We start from the raw sequence: 11182 nt of genomic DNA, 5'->3' as shown, positions 1-11182 counted from the left end.
GAAAATGTTTTTGTTAAAAATAAAAAAATCCCGATTGAAAAATTTACTTCAGTGTACTCGAATATAGCATTCTAGTTAATTTTTTCTAACTATAAATAGAAATCAGAATAAGTAAAATTATGTAAAATGACGCACCACATCCTGAGGAATGCGAAATTGACAGAGAGCCAGGCAACCATTACGCATCATCGTCTCCTCGTCTTTGTGAGCACTCATTCCCGCCAGTAAAGTACCGATTATCCTCCTCTTCATACTCGCATCAACCTTTTCCTTCGACTTGACAATGTAGAAAAGCGTTGCACTGCAATTTTTTCATTTGATTTAAATATTTATTAGTTTCATAAGTTTATCAACCGATTTCTAGATTAAAGACAAAGAACCCCACCTTCCAGCTATTTGGATTTGTTTTTCAGAAGGATGTTTCTCCATCGCTTCTAACACCGTACAGAGCGCTTGGTCCATGCGTTTGCAATTTTCAAATCGAAATATGTGGTACAAATCGTTTAAAACTTTTTGTAACATTTCATGCTTGTGGTTCATAGACACTCGAGCTGCCACAAGTATTTGCTCTTCATTAGCATCTCCAGCTATCTGTAAATAGTCAGATAGAACCCAATCATTAGGACGTAACAACTATTCACAAATTTTTAAAAATAAAAAGATATATTTTCAATGTTATTCTTAAAAGGTGGGAAATGCATAATACTGTATAATAATAGATATAGGGCGAAGGAACCAATTACCGAGGGTTCTCCCATTGTTGAAGATCGACAGATACTTTTTATGATAAATAGTAAATTATAATTAAAATTAAACTTGAAATTATATTATAATAATTTAGGAGTTCTAAGCTACATACTCTAAAAAACAACAGCATATTTTTAGAAGAGAAATTCATTTAATAATTATATTGTTTCAAAAAACTGCATTCATTATTTTTTAAAATAATTCATCGATTGTTTGGGGATAACTTTTTGACAATGCTCCATATTTCAATGAACCACCTCGACAAATGGTGATATAGATTTTATCGCTCATTCCCAATTTATCGATATGTATAAATATTAGGTTACGAAGGTTACCTTAATGAGAGTAATTATAATAACAACAACAACGTGTTTGTTTTACAAACAGAAAACCTAAATAAACGTCCTTATTTGAACTTGATACAATTTTAAATTTTTGTGTTAGGCTATGCACTTGACAAATGGGCCCAGCACGCGAACGATTGGTAAATGCACCTCGAGAAATGGTGTTTTCGACACATATAATTTGTATACAAATTTTCGTTTCACGTTCTAGATTTCTGAAAGAAAATACATATAGAAAGGAAAGTTAGATAAAAATACTATCCAGCTAAATAATTTTTAAAGTTGTAGAAGTTTTCATTACTAAGAAATAGAATAAGTAAGTTTAAAATTGCCTAGTTCCTCGCCAATCGATTCCTTTACTCTATTCAGCCTTCTAATTACAAATTATCTTAAATTTCTAAAAAAACAAAATCAAATTTCATATTGAACCAACAGCCAGTTTTTCAGACGTAACTTATACTAATTCCAATACAAATGAACAAGCAATACTTTTTCACTACCAGAAATTCATAATTATGCACTAAAATATGTACACAATAGCTCTTTACTTCTATAAATTCAATTAAATATATATATCGATTCATTTTGCAAGAATTTTTTTATAGTTTTCTAAATTTTATGTATTTTTTGTAAAAAAATTCAGTTCAGAGAAGAGAAAAATGGAAAACTTTTAAAAACTGTTCAACAAATCGGAAATTCTTGTAATGTATCGAGAACATGTGACTATAGAATTCTCATCGATATCCTAAACAGTTTTTAAAAGTTCACGTATCTAGTGTAAAAAATGAAACTTCAATGACATAAATTGTAAGATTTTAAAAACTATTCAAGATATCCAAAATTCTTGAAATTTGTATCTATAGAACGTTACTAGACTTCTCATTAAAATTTGATGTAAATCAGTTGAATGGGTTAGGCTGCAGAGGTGATTCTCAGAATGATATTCTGCATGATAATTCTGCAGAATGATATCACAGGTATACAAATTTAATTATGTTACAATCATTCAACAATAATTCATTTTTTATTTAACATAATAAATATATTTCTATGAAATCATCTTATAGAAAATAAAGTATCAGTTAAGCTTAGTGAATGCAATCATGCTTACCTTTTTAAATGGAAATTGAAAAAGCCAATCGAAATTTTAATTGAATAATATAGTACCCATTGAATTAATTTAGTTAACTTTTAACGAAAACTATTCAAGCAATTAGTTTAATGTTACATATTTAGTAAATTATTAATTCAATTAAAATAATTAAATTTTTTTATTAAATTAATTGAGTGCGACTATATATTTTTTCCGTCACAAAGAAAGCATGAAGTCCCACCAAAAACATCAGCGATAACAGAAATGATATGAAGCCATATTAGACATTATGAAACATGACGGGATTGAATGGTAACAAATGATAAATAAAATGGAATTGAAGATTGAGAAATGTTATTTTTAATACAAAAAAGTACAATATATGGGTTATGAACTCTTCGAAAAAGGGCCCTGAAGCAATTGAACGATTTCCGATTGCGTGAACGGTGTTACAACTAAATTGCTTTCAGGGAACAATGTTTTGAGGAAAGATACAAAGTTTTTAATGGTTGAAAACAAAACCAATTCTTTAAAAATATTAAAGGAAAAATGAGTGGAAAAGCCTTTGCTATCAATCCACAGTCCTCAAAATAAAACTGAGTAATATTGCGATGCTAGTTCGATAGGTTTTAGAGCAGTAGTATTACAACAAAAGCAAGATTTGAAGTTTCATCCGGTTTTTTTTTCTCAAAAAGAATTACAGAAGCAGAGAGTATAGATATCATAGTTTTGAATTAAAAATGCTAGCAATAATTTTGGATCTGCTATGTTTTCCCATCTATTTTCAAGGGATCTTTTTCGAAATTATAACAAGTTGCAATTCCCTTGAGGTGTTATATCTATGTGGCAATGTGAATGGATTTCTCAAGATTTTTTTCTCAGCCACGTTAACAACATTTTATTGAAATGGACTACAGAGGATCGATTTCTAGCTATTTGCAGGTACTTTTTCATTCAAAAATGTTGAAAACTGGGGAAAATATGGCCGCAGTCGCAAAAAATTCTTATTATTACTTGCATTGAGCATGATAACTCTGAAAAGGAGTATCTGGAATATAAAAAAACACAAGATTTAATTAGTTTATACATATACGGAGTTCGTGAAAGAAGGATTTAGCAAAATTATGATAAAAAACGACAATTTTTCAAAAAAATTTCGATTTTTACGGTTCTAAAAATGCAGTTTTTTGACCCAAAAAAATAGAAATTTTGGTCCAAATGAAAATCTCTTCGTTCACGAACTTCACATAGGAATATACCGATGAAATCTCATTAGTTTTTTGAGTTCAGATAATGTGTTCCAGAGTTATCTAGTTCATCACAAGTAACAATAAAAAAAATTTTTTTCGGCAGCGGCCATATTTCCCCCAGTTTTCAACCATATTTAAAGAAAAAAATACCTATAAATATGTATTATTTGATCCTCTGTAATCCATTTCAATAAAATTTTCTTAGCATGACTAAAAAAATATTGAAAATCCCTTAATACTACCAGATGTAAACCCTTAAACAAAGACGATCAGGCACATGTATGCAACGTGTCGATACTCTATTTCTTTCATTTGATGTTTTGGTAGTTGAAGACAACTCTTTTGAATGGAATTTTTTAGTGTTCCAAAATAAGGATTAAAAAATTGTGAAAATACTCGATATGTTAGGAAAACGTTAAGTTAGAGTGTACGAAATACAAAACGGTGTTGTGTACAGGAAGAAAGGAGAATATGATGAAATAGGTTATTTAGGTCATTTTAAAACAAAAGAGCACATTAATAGGACTTACTGCAATATAGGAACATATTTCTAATTCTTTGTAGTCAGGAGGCAATAAATGGTCTTAAACAAGTTTCCGATCATTGAAACGCATTCATGTTCGATGTACGGTCAAATTGGCAGGATTAATTCTATCATACGTGCAATGTTGGTTAAGTTGTCCGACAATAAAATGAGTAAATATTGATTCAAAATTTAATAAAGAACTGAATATTGTATTATTAATATAGTCAGTAGATCTACTACGAATACTCCGAGTCAGCTGTTGTTTGGAGTTGATAAAAGGGGCGATTCAATCGATGATGCTAAAGAATTTTTAGATAACCATCTCCTAGCGAGAAAACGTATAAATCTAGAAAGTTTGAGGAAAACTGCCGCGGTAAATATAGAACACACTCAGACGTTTAATAAAAATTGTGAATACAAACGACGTAAGGAACCTTACGAAGAATGTGAAGCAGATTATGTTATTATTATATTTAAAAATTGCAAAATGATTGGTATGTAATAATGGATATTGAAGGGTTTCAAAACACACAGAAACCTTATCAGGGCGTAAGGGAAGCTAGAAATACGCATTTATATACTTTTCCAAATTACTTGACCAACTTTAATTTTAAAAATCTGCCCACAGCGCAGATTCACACAGGTACAATTTCATGGCGCGATGCGCGCCTGTTGGATCTCACGCTCGGATATTTATTCTTTACATTTAAAATGCTTGAATTAAATTACGTTAAAAATAGGATTTTTGTTTTCACATAATTTTTTATGGATAAAACAAAATATCCTACAAGTCTTCTTTTAGATTTTTTACATATCTCGTGTGTTTTGGCGTAATATTGTAATCCTTAATTTTGGCATATAAATTTCGATAAATAAATTAAAAACGAGGAGTTCTGAAACAAAATGGTTCCAAGAAATGTTGTCGGAATTTTTAAACGCTGAAATTGCTCCAAAAACTTATCCCCATATTATGCGTCGTTTGGCTCTAAATTTGAACTTTCGACTTATTCATATTATTTTCAATAAATAAAACCAAAATGGCAATTCCTGTCCATGAATGGTTTAAATACATTTTTTTAGGACTTTTTAAAAGCTACAATCCCTTGTTGATTTTTTTTTGCTTATTTCACGTTGCTTGATTCAAAAATTAAATTTTCGATTCAGTGCATAGTACTTTCGATGAGTAAAACGAAAATAACCAGTCCTATTGAAAAACAGTTAAAAGAAATTTTGTACGACTATTTAAAAGCTGTAATTGCTTTTCAAGATTATTTTTTTGTATTCTGCGTCTTTTGGTTCAAAATTTGAATTTTTTACTTTCATTCATTCATTTTTTAATTTCATTTTGTTGGTGCCTGTATGTATGGTTACCTGAATGTTGTAGCGACGCTAACTTTTTAAGGATTTGTTCAATCGAGTCCGCATTTTATACACTTCTGAAGGTCCCCAAAATGAAGGTTAAGTTCGTTAATCAAACATTTCCAACAAAAATTAAAAAATTGAGAGCATTTTCAATATTTCAAAATTTTTTTTCTTCAAATTTTATAAATTTTTGTCAAATTTCTTAAAGATGGGTAAAAGACTTGCTAATTATATACATACAATTTTTTATTTTGATGAAAATTAGAAAGGTTATATACTGTTGAAAATTTTTTTTTTTTAATAGATCCAAATATTTCATTCAAAATTTCCACTAAATATTAAATATATTTTTAAACTATTCTAGCCGAATTTTTTAATGAGCCCATAATTTAAAAAATTAAGAGCATTTTCAAAATTCCAAATTTTTTTTCCAAATTATAGAAATTTTTGTCAAAGTTTCTTATAGATGGGTAAAAGACTTGCAAATTATAGGTCTTTTAAAATGCTACAATTATTGTCAAAAACTTTTTTACTTATTTTTCGTCGTTTGGCTTAAATTAAAATTTGTGACGTTCATTTTCGATGAAAAAAACGAGTTCTGTCGAAAAATATTCACAACAAAAATTGTAGATATTTCTTAATGCATCTGTCATCGTTTGGCGTAAAACGGAATCTTAGATTTTTGGATAGCATTTTCGACGGATAAACTCATCACCATTGGTCAAGGAATGCTCGTTAACGAACTCGTTCTTTCCTTTAAGATCAAATAAAAATGCGCCAAAATTCGATTTGATCCGTTCATTTTTCGAGTTACCGTATTTACGGAAAGACGGCCGGCCGGACGAACAGACAGACGCATGTTCCTCCTTAAATTATATTTTTTATGCCGAATGGAAGGTACCGTTTGAATTTCAAATAATAAAACTAGAAAAGTTTCTTACTATTTTAGCAGGAATATCATGTCTTCTGCAAGCTCCATAAGAGGTTCCGTATAAACCAAGAAACTGTAGAGGATTTTGAACTCGAGAAGCCAGACCAGGGATATCAGAGAGCTGGCCGAAGTAAATGTTTCTTTTATCAAGGGGGCGTTCAATAACACCTCTTCCAGCAAGGTTGGTGCCTCCTATGTCCAAAGAAACGAGCTCAGGTAATCCCAGTACCAATCCTGCAAGGATCATATCTGGCATCTCGTATTGACCATTCTTGTAATTTGTTTGAGAGATATCGAGGTGCCTGAAAAAAATTCAGATTTTTATATAAATATATTGACGATAATTTGAACTGCTGTATATGTATATGTAGTACCTTAAACTTTTCAGATGGCTCACGTTTTCGACAAAGTTTTGGGCGTCGGCATTTAATTTAACGTCATACAGGGTTAGAGATACTAAATTGGGTACCAGACTATAAAAGTAAAAGTTCCCAATGTTTTGGTTATTTGAAAGGTCTAAATGACTTAGATTGCAAAGTCCTTCCAGAAGAATGGTGTATTCCGAGCCACGTATGGTGATGTTTCCCACAGTTAGCCTCCTCAAATTTGGAGTACTGAACACATATCCCCTCTCGCAGTAATTAACGTCTAACGTGTCAGTATCTGCAAGAGAAAAAATAGCTTTGTTTGCCTAAGTCCGAAAGAAAAAATATTAGTAACCGTCATAGTTTGTTTATTTCTACATTATATGGCTTATTTAATTAACATAGGAAAACATCTTTGTTTAGTGCATATTTTACGAAAAGAAACAAATTTGTTGTGGAATGTAGGTCCTAATTTTATATAATTTTCTTCCCTAATCATTAGTTTTTGGGAAGCTTCAATACAAAGGATACTTCCCAACAGTTTTATAAAATACGAAATTAATAATTTCACAAGATAATCGTCAAAGGATGTGGTGCAGAAGAAACACTAGTTGACATATGGGAAAGAAATCGGTTTAGAAGGTTCGGACATGTTAAGAAAATGAAAGATGAGCGGCTAACGAAACAAGCGTATCAAGGTAAGCTAAATGGCTGTGCCCAAAGGCCGACCGCAGAAAGAATGGTTAGAATGTCTAAATGAAACCCTAATTTGATGAGATATAAGAAGCCACAGTAACACGAGACCTTGCATGAAAAAATGCATGGACGTAAAGGAAGGTAGAGAAGTATGCCAGGACAGAAAAGTATGGCGACAAATAGTTAATAAAAAGACAATCAGCAGAGTGAATGACGCCTGAAACAAAAGACTTTCGATACTAATGGTCCCGAGTGGGGAGCCTCACATGACGACTTTTTGAGGCCCTAGAATTCCCGTGTTATTTATTTGAGTGACACGTTCGTTCCGCAATACGGCTCCGACCCAGGCTGCTGATCAATCTCTCTAGCAATCACCCCGCGTGTAGAGGCTCAAGAAGTCGTCATGTGAGGCTCTATACTCGGGGGTGATTGCTAGAGAGATTTATCAGCAGCCTGAGTCGGAGCAGTGTTGCGGGACGAACGTGTTACTTAAATAAATAACACGGGAATTCTAGATCAATCTAAAAAGTTATACATCCATCCTCACATTACTCCCTTTTTCACCGAGTGAATCATGCCTATCCCGAAAGGGAAATGTCTTAATGAAATATACGTAATAATAATATGGTTTTAGATTACAGAATAGGGGCGTCACCTGTTACCTGTTTTTTGGCTTGTAAAATAGTTTTTTTTCGGCAACAAACTATTAGAATCTTTAATTGAACGATAAATGAGACGATTTGACCACGCTAAAATTTTAAATTATTGTTATTTTTGTTACTATGATGTATCAAATATGGGTCTGTCACGATTTATCGTCATGATCATATTTAATGAGAAGTTGGAAATGGGTAGGGGTGCCTTCCCGCCCCCACGAGATGTTGAAAAGGGTAGGGTTTTGACAAACTTTATTTTTGTGACCTTTCAAAGGGGTGTTTCTGGCCGTATGGATGTATAAAGGCACCGAAACGATAGGTTAAATCTGATCATTCAGATATCGCGACATACCCATTTTTAAGGCATCGAAGTAACAGAACTAAAAATAATTTTAAACTTTTGACTGGTCAAATCCCTTAATTTATCGTTCAATTAAATATTCTAATAGCTTATTGTCGAAAAAAAAACTATTTTTCCAGACAAAAAACAGGTGACGCCCCTATTTTGCAATTGCACCAAATCTGGTATAAAATGATTCATTTTATGCATACTCTCACTTTCATATCATAAAAAAAACCACTTATCATCATTACTTGACAATATTTGTAAATAATTTCAGCTAAGTTTACGACGCATATTGTATGATTCATAAATGCATATTATAATAGTGTACGTAAGCAGCTTTATTAATACATAAAATTTTGGTTATATTTAAAAGCTTAAACATAAATTTAAGTCTTTTTTCATTCTAAAAATTCTAATGTGAATAAAAAAAAATATCAAGCCTGGAATTCAAAATGAAAAAAAAATGGAGAACAGAAATTTTTGGGTTAAAGTCGACCTACGCTAATTGATTTTCAATTAAATTTAAAAAAATCGATATGCATAAGGCTAAGCGAAACATTTTATAAAAGTAGAAAGGGCATGAACATAAAAGTGGAGCATTTATTAGCTGCGTTTAATTAATGTCGTGCATGAGGTTTTACGCCGAGGAAGATTGTTTAAGCTCGATGATCTGATAGTTTTCTGCAGTTTTTTTCTCTCCTGGCAAAACTTTCAGGCAAATGCGAGTCGTTGTAATAAAGTTAAATGTATCGGATTATTACTGGATGTGCATAACTTCATCAAGTCATTTTGAGCCCACTTCGGTAAAGAAAATTTTTCACAAGTCCATACAAAGTGATGTGGAGTCCTCCGGGGGTTTACATATACTCATACTAAATTACTTAAATAATAACTGATAATCCTTTAACAGTTGGTAGGACCTGCGAAGCCTAGAGCTGTTTCACCGAGGTTTTTCAAAATAAAGACATAAAACAATATAGGTTATACCACAGTGCTACGGGACTAAATTAACCAGCCTAGTTTCAATAATAACCTCTTGAAAAAAAGATAAAAATAATAGTCCAGCATTCTTTATCAACAGCACTCAAGATTTGCTCATGGGAACGGAATAATGAATAAGGTTAAGCAAATTAAAATTGAAATGCATATATAGGGGTCATTCACAAAATACGTGACACGTTTGACGGGGGGGGGGGGGGGGGGGGCAGAAGTTCCTGAAAACGATATCACATATTTTGTGAATGGCCTCATATATATAATTATTTACAAAATAAACAATATCTTACTTGGCTTGAGTTGATTAAAACATCCCCGAAAAGCAAGACTTTGAAGATTCTCAGCGTTAGCATTGACATGCTCGATGGAGAGTTCGGTAAGATTAGAGCAATTATTAAACTCCAGCTCTGTAACCTTATGCGAAGCAATTGTCAGCACTGAGGAATCCGTCAGACTACAGTTGTTGATCTTAACTCTCTTCAACTTGGTGACAAGTACATTTTTGAATATTGAGAAAAAGCAATCATTCTCCTCTATTGCTTCACTGTGTTGCGCGTACTCGATTATTTTGTCACAAATTTCACTTGGAAATGCCAAACCCTTTCTGAGTGTTCGGTGGCCGCGTTTGCCCTTTGTGGAGATAATATCCAAATTTTCACAGATCACCTTGTAGCAGAGATTCGTGAGAGTCTCCAGGCCTGCGTATTGTTTGGAATCGAACAGGATGTCCAAGTGCGACATAGTGCACGAGAATCTCCTCCGAATTGTCGATAACACTCACGACACTAATTGTTAATTACGCAATTTTAACTGTCAAATGTGTCAAACGAATCAGCTGAGAACACTGTCATTATTCCACATTATTCCCCGACCAACAACCCTCACTGGACTTACGGCAAGTTTCACCACTTTTTGTGCCTGTTAGAATGCACTATCAAAGACTGTAATTTAGTAACTATTATAATCACAAATTGAGAGAAACTACGATTTTATAAAATTCACGAAACATAATGGACGCAGCGAGCGAGCGTAGCTAACTTGGAATTGCAACGGCGCACTTCACGAAAATTTATACTGACTCACGTAGTATTTTCACAATCATCAATTTCAGACTAAATTCTTCGGATTTTTATTAAACTTTTCATTTAAATTGTTGAAAAATGAGGGGTTTAAAGTATTTCATAATAATATACTTGAAGAAGATCGAGAAATGATGAGATTTCTAAAGTTGTTTAGGTTAAGTTTCACTATCCAGGTGATCCTTTGTGGGCTCTTTATCCCATATAAAGGTTATTTTTTCCGAAAATATATGTGATTGCGGTTTCTTTTTTTAATTAGCCCTTTACTATACGATCTAAAAAATGCAGCAAAAAATACATTTCTGCCACAAATGATTTTGCGAAATTGATATACGGAAATTTATATTTCACCGCACTGACCAAACTTATATAAACTTATTTTTTCTAGGTTGTATTAATACTTATAATTTCCTCGATTTATAGACTGAATAACAAAGGAGCAGTGATGACCGCATGCGATATTTTTGTTAAATTACATTCTTTACATTTTAATGTTGATACGGGGAGAAATTACCAGTAAAATGAATTATATATATATATAATAGTCTATAAATCGATCAAATTATAAGTATCAACACAACCTAGAAAAAATAAGTTTATATAAGTTTGGTCAGTGCGGTGAAATATAAATTTCCATATATCAATTTCGCAAAATCATTAGTGGCAGAAATGTATTTTTTGCTGCATTTTTTAGATTGTATAGTGAAGGGCTAATTACAAAAAGAAACCGCAATCACATATATTTTCGGAAAAAATAACCTTTATATGGGATAAAGAGCCAACAAAGGATC

The 11182-nt window shown here is 32.1% G+C and overlaps 1 protein-coding gene across 1 annotated transcript in view; it reads right to left on the bottom strand.

Moving 5' to 3' along the window:
• LOC117177824 (protein zer-1 homolog) overlaps positions 1-10344 on the bottom strand; it is a 13728-nt gene extending 3384 nt beyond the window's left edge. The window contains exons 1-5 of the mRNA XM_033368783.1: positions 9603-10344; positions 6628-6916; positions 6264-6555; positions 386-591; positions 136-301 (exon numbers count right to left, since the gene is read on the bottom strand). Coding sequence (XP_033224674.1) covers positions 136-301; positions 386-591; positions 6264-6555; positions 6628-6916; positions 9603-10053 — 1404 coding nt within the window. The 5' untranslated portion in view covers positions 10054-10344. The remainder of the gene's footprint in view (positions 1-135; positions 302-385; positions 592-6263; positions 6556-6627; positions 6917-9602) is intronic.
• Positions 10345-11182: the final 838 nt, after the last annotated feature.

This window comes from Belonocnema kinseyi, chromosome 8 (genome assembly GCF_010883055.1).
Source record: "Belonocnema kinseyi isolate 2016_QV_RU_SX_M_011 chromosome 8, B_treatae_v1, whole genome shotgun sequence".
Taxonomy (NCBI): domain Eukaryota; kingdom Metazoa; phylum Arthropoda; class Insecta; order Hymenoptera; family Cynipidae; genus Belonocnema; species Belonocnema kinseyi.
Note: the sequence above shows the minus strand (reverse complement) of the source record. Positions and strands in the feature narration are given on the sequence as shown.